This window comes from Nicotiana attenuata, unplaced genomic scaffold (assembly GCF_001879085.1).
Source record: "Nicotiana attenuata strain UT unplaced genomic scaffold, NIATTr2, whole genome shotgun sequence".
Lineage (NCBI taxonomy): Eukaryota > Viridiplantae > Streptophyta > Magnoliopsida > Solanales > Solanaceae > Nicotiana > Nicotiana attenuata.
This window is the reverse complement of record NW_017671097.1, coordinates 102,400-119,033: the sequence shown is the minus strand read 5'-3', so window position 1 is coordinate 119,033 and position 16,634 is coordinate 102,400. Positions and strand designations below refer to the sequence as shown.

Genomic DNA, 16,634 nt, shown 5'->3' with positions numbered 1-16,634 from the left:
CCTATAAATTGGTGTCAAACTCAAATCCTTCTCCTATATTTAAAGGGAGTTGAAATTGCCCGTTTAATGTCAATTATGGTGAGTCTAGTGGATATATGGGCAGTGGGCAGTGGGCAGCAGGAGGAAGTTATTGAATGAAAAAAAGTGAATTTGAAGTTAAGCTTTTGGAACCCCTAAAAGATAAAGATGAACAAAGATTGATCAGGCTGATGGTTTGAGATTGGAAAGCAGATATCATCTGTTTTGTGGAAACAAAAATGAACAATGCAGATTTTCCTCTTATTAAAAAGATAGGGGGCAGTACATGAGCAGAAGGGCTGATTGTTGAAGCCTAGGGAAGTAGTGGAGGTATTCTACTGTTGCTGAACAAGAAAATATGGATATGTAACGATTGATGGGTCTGCGCGGCTACTGTTTTGTTGTAGGAGTTGAACTCTGGATCTCTACTGCCCTTGTGATGGGGGGAGAAAGGAGCTTTGGCATGAAGTGGTTGCTAATTAGGGGTTCGAAGCATCATCATGTGTTGTCGGATGGGATTTCAGTGTAACAAGATTTAGTGACGAAAGATGTGGCGGAGTTTTCAATCCTAGATCTATAAGAGATTTCACAGAAGTAGTTGATGAGTTACCTATGATGAATTATCCCTTCCAATGTGGACAATTCAACTGATTAAGGGATAATGATATTTCTTGTGCATCAAGGATTGACAGGTTCCTTATATCTACTAAACGGGATGACTTCTTTTAAGACTATAAAACCGAGGGGCATTCCTAGAGTTTGTGCAAATCACTAATCTATTCTCTTGGAATGTGGGGATTGGAATACAGAAAGGTCATCTTAAATTCGAGAATATGTTGGCTGGAAATGAATTCATTGATTTAGTGGATAGATGGTGGAAATCATATGAGGTACAGGGAATGTTGTCCTAGCCAAAAAGTTGAAGTTGTTGAACCTTGATATCAAAAAATGGACAAGGAACTAAGGAAGCCTTTGGTATGCTGCAAGAAATATAGAAAGTTGTTTTGGAAAAGCTTGCTATGAAGGATTAGTCAAATTCAGTAGAAGGGGCTGAGTATGAGGTGGAATCCATGCAGTCTAGCCTTTCAAAAGAACTGAAGAGATTGCCAAAGCTGAAGAAACATAGTGGAGGCAGAATAAAGCTGTTTATGGATCAAGCAAGGTGATAAAAGTAAAAAGCATAAACAAAGCAACAAAGTCCATGGTGTTGGCGAAAAGCAAGAACTGAAAGCTTCATGCTTCTTTGAAGTGAAGCGCACAATTTATTGAAAAATTTGAAAAGATAAACATATATCTATCTATGTAAAGTTTCAATAGAAATGTCACGACCCAAAATCCCATCGGAGTCGTGACGGTGCCTAACACCGCTTGCTAGGCAAGCCAACAATCGATTAGCAGAAACACTTAAATAACGTTATTAAATAATCTCAACAGCCTAATAACATAAATAGCTGAAATCAATACTAACAATGCAACTGAAAACCATCCGACGATCTGGTGTCATCGAGTACATGAACGCTACAGAATTCAAATACAGAGTCTGAAGCCAAAATACAATACTGTCTGAAAGATGGTACAATATAACATGAACTAAGAGAAAAAGGGACTTCAAGGCCTGCCAATGGAAATAGCAGCTACCTCGAAATCTCCAAAATTGGTACTGAAGCCACTCTCTAGCAATCACCTCTCTTAGCAGCACCTGGATTTGCACATGAAGTACATAGTGTATTATGAGTATAGCTAGCTGACCTCATATACTCAATAAGTAACAAACCTAACCTCGAGCTGAAAGCAGTGACGAGCTTAGTAGGGCTGCTTATCGGGCGGATTGGGCGGTTATTTACTCTTAACGGTTTGGCTTATCGGTTATCGGCTTTCAAATGTATTAATCCGCTAGCCACCCAATAAGATATCGAGCGGATTGGTATCTGTTTAGCTCTTATCGGGCGGTTTATTGGCCTAATTCATGTATTATTCTAGGACACGCACTTGGTGCTACTTCATGCCTTCTCTCTCTTTAAGTGTGTTCAACACTCTCCTTCTTATCTGTTGGCTGAGGTTGTAAGCCATGACATACCTGGGACAACTATTAGGTTATGTTTGATCTGCCATATCAATAGTTTCAGTGATGAAAGAATGTTAGTAATAAAGTAACCTCACCGTAACTCAACCACAATCTCATTGAAGTCGTGTTGAATAAATGGCCAGTGTGTGTTTTGCAAAAGTCCAACCTTAATCTAAATGCCCACTTGGATTTATGTCTTTATTTTTTTAGCAGTCAAGGCCTTCTAGGTATGTATAAATACAACACTTCAGCTGCCCTAGAAAATCATGTGATACAAACAGTTTTCTCAAAGAAAAAATCAAAGATAAAAGCAAATTAGAAGAATGGAGAATGAAAGAAAAATTTATATGGATAAAAATAAATTTTATATATTTATAATGGGTTAACGGATTATCCGTTAAGAAAATTGAATAATCCGCCCCCAAGCCGATAAGCCGTTAATAAAAAATTCAGTCCGTTCCCTGTCCGTTAAACCGTTAACCCGATACCAATAAGCCATTAAGCTTCGGTTTCGGTTCGGTTCGATTTTCGGTTTCGGATCGGTTTTGAACATCCCTAGAGCTTAGTAAGGTCCAATATTCATTTCAAATAGCCAACAACTATAATAACGACAAAAAGGAAAAGTAGCTCAAGTAATATCAAGTTCAACCTTTTCATAATAAGAAGGGAAATAAGCATGCTTATCATGAATATAAGTTATGACATAAATTCTTCCACAAAAATCACCTAAATATGATTTTATCAATTTTACTGTGATTCCTCGTTCTACACATCAAATAGAGACATTAAGTACCAATTAGCATGAGGGAAGAAACACACTCTATACCTGTATGAGAAATATGCATGCTAGAATCAACAATATCGTAGTTAAATCAAGTATACCCAATTTCAGCACATGTATAGTGTCTGACACAAATACCCTTCAATCATCGCACACATCCACATTCAGCACCATACCATTGCCTGACACAAGTCCCGCACAAGGCATATATATATGACCCGTGTGTTTGCACCCACATGTTATTACCTGACTCCGTAACTGATCGGATCTAAGTCAACGATCAATATCACGTTGCCCAATATAGGGCTACGTAATCAATACCACTCAGCCCAATGTGGGCTTGGCGCACACGTCACCTCAACTCTATGGCCAAGATCAATCATCAAGAGCTCAAGTCTAAAATGCTCACATCTCACAATACCCAGTTCAACTCGTGTCACACATATAAAAGCACCAACAATATGTGAGATAACATATAAAAAATGTATAGAGATAGACGGAGGTGTAACATCATGACGGAGAATATGACTACAATTAAGGCAAACAACTCAATATAGCAAGAATAACCCTATCACGTCCCAAACAGATAAGCACATAGCATAGACTTGATTTCTAACCTGAATAATAACTCACGTAGTCATACAAGTGGAGAAAACACGGAAATAAAGGAGCATGATAGCAAAACAAGGCACATAATAGCCTAAGGTCTACCTGGATCATGAATAACCCGGTTGTATGCATATACGCTCGTCACCTAGCATGTGCGTCACCCTCTACATATCTCAAATATCATAGCCAACAGTGATTTTACCCTCAAACCAAGTTTAGACAAGTTACTTACCTCAAGGTGCTTGAATCAATACTCAAAAATGCCTTCCCACGCGAATCGACCTCCAAACAGCACGAATCTAGTCAAATAACACACCACTATGTCAAATAATGCTAAAGGAACAACATCGGAGCATAAAGACTCGATCTTTAATAAAAAGTACGAAGTCAGCCAAAAAGTCAACTCGGACCCGCTTTTCGAACCCGAGCAAAGTCACAAATCCTGACTACCCATTCCAATATGAGTCCATATTATAAGTTTCATCCAAATTCAACTTCGAATGGGGGTTCAAATCTCCATTTTTCACTCTTAATCAACCAAAACCCCTAAAAATTTCTCTTTCAATCCCATAATATGTGTAATAATCCATGGAGAAACAAGATATAATGTTAAAATCAGATAGAAATCACTTACCCTCTTGCCTTGTGTGAAAATCCTCATCAAATATCACCAATCTCCAAGTCTAGGGCTTAAAATATGAAATAATGGGTCTAAGTCCCGAAATTACATCACTTATAAGTCTGCCCAGTGATACCCTTCGCGAACGCGGCCCAAGCCTCGTGTTCGCGAAGCACAACTTAGCCTCTGCCCCAAAAGACTCTTCGGGAACGCGGTCAACCACCCGCAAACGCGATACACTGGCAACTTAAGCTTACGCGAACGCGTCCCAGACTTTGCCAACGCGAAGGCTAACCCCAGTCCCAGCCAACCCTCTCCTCTACGCGAAAGCAAGCCCTTTACTCGCGAACGTGAAGACCAACGACCCCAGCTCTTCGCGAACACGACACCCTATTCGCGAACGTGGAGAACAAATACCACAGTTGCCCTAAGTAAGCCTCCGCGATCGCGAAGCACACCATACGCCAACAGAATATTTGCAATTCAACCAAGCTCCGGGTGGTTCGAAACTTACCCGAGCCACCAAAGACACCGTCCAATCATACCAACAAGTCTGTAAACACTACCCGGACCTATCCGAATCCTCCAAACACATGCAAGATCACTACATCTACAAAACGACGATCAAACCATCAATTGAACTTCTCTTAAGTTCATAGGCTTCTAAACTTCCAATCAAACATCTGATTCCTATCAAACCAACTCGAAATGCCACCAAACTTTGTACACAAGTTCCAAATGACAAAATACACCTATTCCAATTCCCGGAACGACAATCCGAACCCGATAAATAACTCACCCGCACCAAGACATCATGTGTTGTGCTCATACCACTTGATCGAAGTCTCGGGGTAGAAAAATATATGCATTACTGCATATTAGATGCTAAAATTAAGTGTTACTTGTAACGACTTGGCCGGTTGTTTTGTGTATTTGAGCCTCGTTCCCCTATTTGATGACTCTCGCATGCTTGTTTGTTGTTTTTTGACTCTTGTGGATGGTTGGTTTGCTTTCTGAAAGGTTTTGGAATGAATTGGAACACTAGTTCCATGGTTGGAAACTTAAGTTGTAACAGTTGACCCAGGAGTAAACGACCTCGGATTCGTTTTTTGATGGTTTGATAGGTTTGTGGGGTGATTTTGGACTAAGGCATATGTCCGGATTTGGATTTGGAGGTTCCTAGGTTAGTTTGGCTCTAATTGGCAAAAGTTGAAAATTTAAAGGTTTGAAAAGTTTACAAGTTTGACCGGGAGTTGATTTTGAGGTTATCGGGTTCGGATTGTCGTTCCGGGAATTGGAATAGGTCTATTTTGTCATTTGGAACTTGTGTACAAAGTTTGGTGGCATTTCGAGTTGGTTTGATAGGAATCAGATGTTTGATTGGAAGTTTAGAAGCCTATGAACTTAAGAGAAGTTCAATTGATGGTTTGATCGTCGTTTTGTAGATGTAGTGATCTTGCATGTGTTTGGAGGATTCGGATAGGTCCGGGTAGTGTTTACAGACTTGTTGGTATGATTGGACGGTGTCTTTGGTGGCTCGGGTAAGTTTCGGACCACCCGGAGCTTGGTTGAATTGCAAATATTCTTGGCGTATGGTGTGCTTCGCGATCGCGGAGGCTTACTTAGGGCAACTGTGGTATTTGTTCTCCACGTTCGCGAATAGGGTGTCGTGTTCGCGAAGAGCTGGGGTCGTTGGTCTTCACGTTCGCGAGTAAAGGGCTTGCTTTCGCATAGAGGAGAGGGCTGGCTGGGACTGGGGTTAGCCTTCGCGTTGGCAAAGTCTGGGACGCGTTCGCGTAAGCTTAAGTTGCCAGTGTATCGCGTTTGCGGGTGGTTGACCGCGTTCCCGAAGAGTCTTTTGGGGCAGAGGCTAAGTTGTGCTTCGCGAACACGAGGCTTGGGCCGCGTTCGCGAAGGGTATCACTGGGCAGACTTATAAGTGATGTAATTTCCGGACTTAGACCCATTATTTCATATTTTAAGCCCTAGACTTGGAGATTGGTGGTATTTGATGAGGATTTTCACACAAGGCAAGAGAGTAAGTTATTTCTATCTGATTTTCACATTATATCTTGTTTCTCCATGGATTATTACACATATAATGGACCCCCCTCCCACGTAGAGAGGGGTCCATTATCTATCGAGTTTTGTACCATGCCCCACATGTGAACAGAGGCGGATTTATGATTCCTAGTGTATGGGTGCACTACTAAAAAAAGGAGAAAAAATGTATTAAGTGAGAATTGATCCCTATTCCTCTTGGTAAATAACTCAACCTTCAACCAAGTGTATCATTCAGCCTTCTTGGAGCATGGGTCCAACAGTTAATATTATGCAAATTTTAGAAAATATGCACATAAAATATCTGATTTACGGAGAGACCTAGGTTCTAGCGCCCCATAATCTCACCTATAAATTTGCTCCTGCCTGTGAAGCGATAACCTATCACTTCATCACTTTAAGTGACGAAGCAATGGCTTTTAATAACATTCATGGCAAGCCGGTAGGAGACAAAAAGTTGATTAAGAATCACATTTTGGGCTCCTATGAGAAGCTGTTGATAGAGAATGAAAAATGGAGAAGTTTATAGGAAGATAACATGTTGGCTGTTCTTCCAGATGATGAGAGAGATTGCCTGCAAAGACAGTTTGTTGCTGAGGAAGTGGAATCAGTGTTCAACACTTTGTAGGGGAGAAAGCTTTTGGACCTGAAGGATTCAGTATATCCTTTCAGAAATGTTGGCCTACTATGAAAATGATATAATAAAAAAATTTGATTTTTTTTACAAAGAAGACACTTTTGAAGGAGTTTTAATGCCACATTCATAGCGGCTTACACCAAAAGAAATTTCTATGGAAATAAAAGATTATAGGCCCATCAGCATGCTTGGAAGTGTTTACTAAGGTCCTTACTGACTACTCGAAGATGGTGATTAACAAATCTTTGTGAATCAGATTGCCTTTATAAAAGATTGGCAAAACATTGATGCTGCTATGTTGCTAATGAATGCTCGGACCAGTATTTGCAGATAGACAGGCATGGGGTAACCTGTAAATTGGACTTAGGAAACGCATATGACCATGTGAAATGGTCCTTATCCAAGGTGATCCACTTTCACCTCATCTCTTTGTCATGGTGATGGAAGCACCAAGTCTTTTGCTAAAGAGGGCTAAAAGTCTTGGATGGCTTGAGGGTTTCCAGATTGATGGTAAAGGTGATGAAAAAAACTGGATATATGACATATATGAAATACTTGGTTTTACAAAAGGAAATACTTGGTCTGACATATTATATGCTAATGATTTCCTTTTGTAAGGCCAAGTATTTCATCTTAGAATCATCATCTTGACATTTTAAGCATTGTCTGGTCTTAAAACTAATCTGGCCAAGAGTAGCATTTTCGCTCTAAATGAAGAAAGTATTCTTCTGGAGCTCTCTGATATACTCGGATGAAAATAGAAGCTTACCCTGCTACTGCTTATTTTGATAAAATTACGTAATAATACACTCCAGAAGTTAACCTTGCAACCGGATGACCCAGATTTAAGTTTACAAATATATAGCCCAATATTATTTGGCTTAGATCCGAAAAAAACCTTTATGCCCTTTTTATTCCGACGCAAATTTTTCATGGGTTTTTGTTCTATTTCTTATCCAAGTTTATACATTCCTATCCCAGCTATAAACATACAACAAACAGACCTAAAATCTCTTATTTTCCAAGTTCTATATAGATGAATTTGCTCCAAAGTTTATGATTTGACAAAAAACTCAACAAGAAAAGAAAAATTTGAAAATTCATCATTTAGTAGAGAAATCAACGAAAAAATTAACTTTATATATAAATTGTTAGATAAAAGTGAGAAAAATACAAAAATTCTATTTTTCAGTTTTAACTTCATCTGTACAGTAATGTATATTGATGTATAAGTTTGTATAAACTTGTATATGAAATGTTGAATAATGTATACCAGTATTTCGCTGGAAAAAAAACAAACTCAGTGTTAATAGAAAACATAGAGAATACGAAGTAAAAGCAAAAAGAAAAATCTAAATAAAAAGTAACCAAAACAAAAGCAAAAGGGAACTGTGGAAAAACTAAAAATAAAAAATATGCAACAAAACTAAAATTACTATCATGAAAGAGAAACTTACTTAAAAAAAAAGATCAATGTTGTATAAGTATTTTCACACCTAATATACAATATTATACAACATTATACCCTCATTATAATTTTGTATAATATTGTATAATATTGTATAATGATGTAGAATGGTGTATACAAAACTGGATTTCATCTTGACCTTCCTTCTTCAACTAGTATGGTTCCCAAAACCAATGTTAATCAGACACAGTTAACCCAGCACTCAAGATTCTTATCATTACAATAATTTAGAGTTTTTTTTTTTTTAAAGAAAAGCGAAAATGGCTATCAGGGTTTCAATATACCTCAAAAGCATAAGTACATTAGGTGCCATTAGCACAAAAACACTAGAGAAATTAACTACAAAGTTCTGAAAAAGGGAACAAAAAGACGCAATAACCTAAGGCAAAGAAGATACACCAAAAGCTAAGAATGCTGAGACGTGCGGAATAAGCTTTTACTTAGATCTCTACCTCATCTTCCGGCACTTCCTCTTCAACCTCCTCATATGCTTCTTCTTCCACTTAGCTCTCATGGTGAATCAGCTACGCCTTAAGTGACTGCTCTTTACTTCGTGACCAGAACGAACTTGTCGTCACTTTAGATTAGATTTTCAAGCTCCTTCAATGGAGTTTAGAATTTGGATGCAACAAAACTTCAATTTTAAATTTGGACACACATAAATCGAGATTCAAATATTTGAGATCTATAAAAATTTATGAAGATTAAACAACTTAGTAGAGAAATTTGAGTTCTATAAATATTCAGATCTAAGTGAGTGAGAGAAGAGAAAGAAAGGAGAAAGCAAAGAGAGGCTGAGAGTATAGAGTGTGCCGTGGAAAAATGAAAATAAAGAAACCCTAAAAGTGTGTTTGTAATAGTGGCTAAAGTCTGAAAATGTTATTTCAGATTATATACAACCTGGGCTAAAACTAGGTAAGGACTTCAAACGTGGGCCATTTTCGGTTGGGCTGTTAAGCCAAGTGACAAGGGCTGAAATTATCCCGCTTATTTTTGGGTCTTCCTCTTGCTGCTAAATTGAAGGCCAAAGGGAATTGGCTGGGAGTTCTTGGCAGATATGAGAAAAAATTCTCTGAATGGAAAAAACTATATTTATCCGTTGGTGGGAGACTAACTTTGGTGAATGGTATGTTGGATAATGTACCTACCTATTTGATGCCCCTTATCCCCATCCCTTCTACTGTGGAAAAATATTAGATCAGCTGAGGGATAATTTCCCCTGACAAGATAATGCTACACAAGAAAGATGTGTCTAGTCACGTGCAACTTGTGATGATAAATAGAGAAGGTGGTGCACGGGAGTGAAGAACTCAAGCTTCAAATAAAGGTTTGGTGGGAGACTCACTTGGGTGAATGTTGTGTTGGATACCATGCCTACATCTTTGAGGCCTCATACTATTCTGTTCTACTGTGGAGAAAAGATTAAATAAGCTGAGAAATAATTTCCTCTGGCAAGGTAAGTGCTACACAGAATGAAGCATCTATCAATGGCAACAGGTGATGATACATAAAGAAAGTGGTGCCATCGAAGTGAAGATTCTCGAGTTTCAAAATAAAAGTTTGGGAGTGTATTTATCAAATGGCTCTGGAGATTTAATGATGGTAAAGCAGGATTATAGAAAGATGTTATTTTTCACCAAATATGGGATTGTAGATCATTGGACTCCTAAACTACAGCTATGCATAACAAATAACTATCTGGAAGCATATCTGTAGTTATTGGAGTGACTTCCAACTATATACTAGATTGAGTGTGGGAAGCCGTAAACATGTTAGATGGACATTAGAGTGCGCGCAAAAATCATACTTTATGTTAGTTTGGCTGTAAATAAAAGTTGTTTGGTGGCTGACTGTTTCTCTGAACCTAGATGGCATCTCAATGATTTGGAGATTGATGAGTTTGGTCTTCTACTAGAGGTTGTACAGTCTGTATCCTTAAATGATGAGAAAAATGAGTCACTGATCTGACTTGTCCAGTAAAAGGGGAGACTTTGCTGTTAAGAGCTACTGTAATCTATTTTAAAAATAAAATGGTTGCTGGAATGCTGATTGGCCTTGGAAACTTATTTGGAAATCAAGAGTACCTCCCAGAGTGGTTGTTTTACTTGAGTTTCAACTAGGAATACTTGTTTGACTCAGGATAATCTTCAAAGAATAGGATTGCCCTTATGCAGTAGATGCTTCTTCTGCAAAAGTTCTCAGGAGAGCAGCAGACAGTTATTCCTGCATTCAATCAAGTATGACTAATCTGCTCATTGTATTGAATCTTTTTGGAGTTAGCTGGGTCATGCCAGGGGATATAAAGAGCCTATTACTGTGCTGGAAGGGTGAGAAGATAAGCAAAAGATTGAAGACATTGTGGAAGACTGCTCCATTATGTAGTGGACTTTGTCTTTGAGAGAAACAAGAGATGCTTGAGAGAAAGACAAATAACGTTTCTATTGTAAAGCATATGTTTAATTTACAAATATATACTTTTGGTGTAAGGGGTCATATGTTCGATAGCATGTCACATTTTTTTCTTTTCATTTTTTAGATAGCATGGGGACATAATCAAAATTTGTAATTCCCTTCTTCTTCTACCCTTCATAGTACCTTCTTGGTATTGATTTTAACGGAATTTACTTTACCTTATCGAAAGAAAAAAGTTATTGTGATATGGAACTGATTCATTTGTTATGTCAACGTGATCATCTTCCCTGATAGATAATGAAGACTCTCTTTGAGATTGTTCTGTTTGAAGATTGTGGCAACCAGTGGAGCCTAAGTAGACCGATGCTGAGTATGATACTCATCAGCGAAGAGGTGACACTAATTTTTGTAGCATTTAGATTCCGTCCTTATTATTTCGAAAACTGCAAGATGCAAATGTGACTATGATACACACATACATATGTCTGTGCCGGTGTTTTCACAAAAGACACAGTATTGGGTTCTGTTAGCAAGTTAAATCACCAGTTCCACATTCTGAATTTCATTAAATTATGGTAGTAACAAAAGCAAATCATAACTATATCACACGGATGTTGATTGAATCAGCAGACTTAATCTTGCGTTTACAGTTGAGATGTGTTTGACTTTTTTTAAACCCTTCTACTAATTAGATGTCAGAAATAGTAGTTGTATCCACTGTGCTTGATGTTCTCCCTTTGCCTAGTCCATTGCTTCTTTCTAATAGATTGTCATGGTTTAATCCATGGAGTTCCGTTATGACATATTCTTTGTTAATCCACCTGCATCACAGGTTTATAGGAAGAAATCATTTAATGAATGCATTACATTGTAATAAACAGAATAATTTAGATATTAGAATATGCTTTATAGTGGAGAGGAATGGTTGTGTATTACTATACCTGATATGATTATGATTATGATTCATTCGCATCTTGCAGATGTTCTCAAACTTAAGAGCTCAGATTTTGTCTTCACAGGTATGAGAACTTGTTAGTTAGGGATAATTTATTTTGTCTATTGCTATAATGTTGGTCTATTTGGTATCATTGTTCGTAATCCTTCTTTTTTTTTTTATTTTTTTTTTACCATAAGGCGAAAAAGATGGATTGGTTGTATCAATGCACGTCTTCGTGGACTAATGATCTACTTCCTTGTGCTGACAGCTCCTCTTTATCCATTTTCATCTGCAGCCAACAGATCAGCAACAGCGTCTTTCACTGTGCTTTGACAAACTTATGGCTGATATAACTCGAAGCTTGGATCAGAAGAACAGGGATAAGTTCTCCAACAATCTAACTAGATTCAGGAATGAGTTCCGGACCAGATAAGCACAGTGATAAAAGCAAGTGGTGCATCCCTTGTACACAATAAACTTTCTCCCACCTTCCCAAACACATACAAAAAGAAAAGGGCACATTTACGCAGAGAGAACATGGGAAGGGAGAGCCAAGGAAAAAGAAACAACATCAAGAACATGTTCAAGAAAAATGAAATTGTGATGGTGGCTGAAGTTTTATTTCTTTTTTTATTTGTCCTCATTGGTGAAATGCATTCTGCGAAGTGCTTTCTGTCATTTTTTGCTAAATCCGTGCTGTAATTTCTATCACAACAGTGTACAGTCCAACTGAAGATCTTATTTTTGCTATTAGAAATGCAAAAGATCATTAGTGTTTTCTGACGAGAATTTGTAAATGAGCATTGTTAACGTGTTAGATTATAGGAATGTGTTGGTGTAATGGTACCACCAATGGGGTTTATTTCGCTTTACTTGATGCTAATAGAAGTAGAGCTTGTTTTGCCCTCACCTTCCTGAAATTACAACAGAGGATTCTCTTGTTTTCTTACCGTATTTTCGGGCTTAGATGATTGATAATGGGATTGTTTCTTTATCTTTCTCCGCTTAAATAATAGGTTTTTGTTTGTGGTAGGGTTTGAACCTATGACGTGCGTTTGATCTACCGCAAATCAAAGTCCTGGTCCAGGAGTCTAAGGTGAAACAATTTTTTCAGCTTTTCAAAAATAGTTTTTGCTTCTACTCAAAAATATTTTTCTTCCTTCTAAAGCTTGACCAAACACCTCAACTTTGAAAAAGCTTTTTTTTGACAAGAATTATTTTGGCCTCGAAGAAGCTTGGCCAAATATGCTAGTAAGCTCTATGGTTCAACTTTTTAGAGGTCGTTAGGTTGGGAAACAAGTTATTCCAGGATTAATTATCTCGAGGGTGTTATCCCACCCTCCTATAGGGATAAAAATAACACTTCAATCACGGGATAACTAGTCCCAAGATTAGTTATATTGTGATTTTATCTCAATCAAATGCAGGATACACTCATCTCAAATTTAATTTTATGATTACTTATCTCTTATCCTTTGTACCAAACGGGCCCTTAGGTTCTTAGCTATTTTTAAAACTACGGGTTCAGATCGATTGTTTGTTGCAATTCTAGTGAGTTCTTCACATAATTATGCTATGCGTCGAAAATATTGGATTGAATTCGATGCTGCAACTCTGGATGTGCCTCTATCCAACTAACTCTCCCCCCTCTCTCTCTCTTCTTATATATATATATATATATATATATATAATTCAACATTTCAAGATCCATCTCGTTTATATATCCCAACAAGGTTCCAAATATGGCTAATAACATGTAAGTAATCAAGAAGTCTCACAATCCAACATAGCATAAGAGAACAATACAAGAATTAAATAAAGATGAAATAGCACGAGCTAGTCAGTTTTTTGACTGGTCATTCAAAGATAGTCAGCGTTCGCAAAGTCATTTGAAAAGAGCCACTATTTTACTGCAACAGGGACCGGTCCAGCATAATATACTGGAGATCGGTACACCCGTGTATGAACTTTCAGCATATTATGCTGGAACTCCAACACACGAAAAGGTCCAGCATAATATACTAGAGATTGGAGTACCTATATATGAACTTCCAGCATATTATACTGGACCGACATATTATACTGGAACTCAAGTATATTGTGCTGGAGTTCTAGTATACATATGCTGGTACTTCATTATAATATGCTGGAGTTCCGGTATACTTATGCTGGAACTCCATTATAATATACTGGAGTTCCAGTATACTTATGCTGGAACTCGAGTATACTATGCTGGAGTATTTTCTGGATTTTGAACAGTGTTTTCATTGAGATTTATCTTTATATGAAAAGTGGCTAAAATTCGATTACTTTTGAAACTATGGCTACTTTTGAACGACCACTTGTAAATCTGGCTATTTTTGAATTTCTCCAAATAAAGACATGAATAAACTACTTCTACCTGCATGCGTTAGCCCATGACAAAGGCATACACACTCGTCACCATGATATACGCTACTCCCAATACGTTTAGCACATAGCAATTAAATAGTTACAACCTAATTCCCTCAAATCAGGGTTAACCACGATACTTATCTCTTTCCGGAACAAATCAACTCTCCAGTACCGTTTTCTCTAGAACAAGCCTCCAAACAACTCGAATCTACTCAAATAATCAAAACAAGCTTAAGGAGCCCTCCTAATACTAAAATGGTTCGGTCATTAACATATTTGGAAAGTCAACAAAAAATCCAAACCGGGCCCACTCGGTCAAAATCTGAAATCAAGAGCAAATCTCAATTACTTATTCATCCCCAAGTCCAAATATGTTATTTATTTCGAGATCCGCTCTCAATTCGAGGTCTAGATCTCCAAAATTCATTTTTTTAAGTCCAACAGAAAATCTTATTTTCTACTCTTTAATATCCTAGATTTAGGGATAAAAATCTGTGGGGAATAATGAAAATTAGTTAAAAAAGTTGAAGTTACTAACCTTTAAAGTTGTGAAGAAAATCCTCCCAAATCATTGTTGATACCCAATTTTTTCTTGAATATTTTTTATATGCAAAATACTTTCAAAATAGTATATATATGCATATATAAGCATGTCCAAGTGTTTTATTATTTTTTCCAATTTTTAATAGATTTTTAAACCAATTTATTGCCCTATTTTAACAGTACAAAACCAATAATTATTCCCAAAATTATAATTTTTGGTGATTCAGTTATTGTATTCTCATATTTATACCAAAATATAGCTCAGGTAATTTTTGCACATTTTTATAAATTGAATTGGTATTTTTAAAGCTAAATTGCATTTAATTGCAATATTAGCCTATTTTAAGAATTAATTGCGTTTATAATTACAAATTTGATTCGAGTATTTTTAATCTAATATTTATATACTATTAACTAATTTAGCACCTCTAATTTATTTTTAGAAATCATTTTACTATTTTTTATAAAATAAAAAGGAAAAAAGTGGCTATTTAAAATTTAGCCCTATTTCATTTCAATTTTAGCCCAAATTGACCCCTCATTTAACCCCAGTTTTAATCTCAATTGGACCGGCCCAAATCCTAAATTACCTGACCCCCTGACCCATTTATTTTTACCCGCCCGGCTCCCCTTTGATCCAGGCCGTTGATCAAAATGATCAACGTCCACGATTCCCCCTTGCCTTTTTAATTTTCCAAACCCCCCAACTCTAAGCCATTTCATCTGAGACGCCACCTTTGAATCCCTTCGTCTCTCAAACACTCTCGAACCTTCCCTGAACTCTCATCATCTCCCGCCTTGAAACTCACCGGAATCAATGGCTTCCCAGGTTGTGAGGCCCCTATACTCACCTCCTGTTGCTCCTATATGCTTGATACTTGAAGATTCGAGGCCAGACCTCGAAGGTCTTCACTTAGACCTTTGCCGACTCGAGGTTTTCGACCATCTCCGACCTTGCTCCGGCGTATCCTGGTCTTCTGAGCCTGATTCTAACTTCTCCGACTCAGGTCAATGACCTTTCAAAGCCTTTCACATTCTAGGGTTCTTCTGAAACCCTAACCCTTCGAGGTTTCTCCAATTCTTTTTTGATCTGTTGAGTATCTATGCTCTACTTGAGTTTTCAAACGATTTCCCTAACTTTTATTTTTGAAAATTACTTTCAAAACCCTTTTTTTCCGATTTAGGATTTTTCTGGAAAGTGTTTAAGTGTTTTATGATTTTTCTTCTTTGTTATTCGTGTGTTTGCTTCTGCTGTGTTCTCGTATCATCTTTTGTATGCTTCTCTTACTGTGTTTTCCTATACTATGGTCTCGTAGACTTCTCTACTGTATTTTTTTACCTTGTTCTTATATGTTTATCTTACTCTGTTTTCCTATATGCTTTTCTGCTATACTTTTCCGGTGTTCTTGTGTTCTTCTACTGTATTTTCCTGCTAAGGTTTTAAGTTTCCTTGTTTGCCTTCTACTAAGCCCTGTTTAAGTTTCTTCTAAACATGCTTTTCTACTGTTCGTATCAGTATTTGCCATTATGTTCTTTGAATCCTTCTACTGCGATTGCATGTTACTTTGCTATCATATTCTTCATAAGTTCTGTTGTTGAAGAAGCCTGTCCTTTTCTGAAACTTCTGAACATGATTTTGATTCAATTGCCTGCCCTCTCATCCTTGCTTTATGATTTGCTTGAACTAGGGTTTCATTTCGAAACCCCTAATTCTTTCAGATTGACTTCGAGTCTTTGAATTATGTTTGGATTTCTTTGTTTTCATATGACACTGACCTTTGCTAAACTCTTCTATACTGGACTTTCTACTGATTTACACGACAGTCTTCTTTCATGCTCACATGCTCCTTATATATGATGAATTTCCCTCTAAATGGTTTTCAAATTTGCAACTAGTGTTTACTTCCTTCTGAATATAGCTTGATTGATTTCTTTCCATCTTTTACTGATTTCCTATGTGACTCGACTTAGGTAAAACCTTTCTTCATCTTTTATGATTTGGTTCATTTATACCGAATTTCAGACGTTGTGATTTACTGGTTGTTAATTGATTCCCTTGCCTTATTTACACAAACCGTGTATTGTCAAAA

General features: G+C 37.2%; 1 protein-coding gene across 1 annotated transcript in view; it reads left to right on the top strand.

Moving 5' to 3' along the window:
* LOC109205904 (exportin-7-A) overlaps nt 1-12,516 on the top strand; it is a 54,939-nt gene extending 42,423 nt beyond the window's left edge. Inside the window, exons 27-29 of the mRNA XM_019368662.1 lie at nt 10,965-11,063; nt 11,651-11,689; nt 11,903-12,516. Of these exons, the coding sequence (XP_019224207.1) occupies nt 10,965-11,063; nt 11,651-11,689; nt 11,903-12,040 (276 nt within the window). The 3' untranslated portion in view covers nt 12,041-12,516. The remainder of the gene's footprint in view (nt 1-10,964; nt 11,064-11,650; nt 11,690-11,902) is intronic.
* Nucleotides 12,517-16,634: the final 4,118 nt, after the last annotated feature.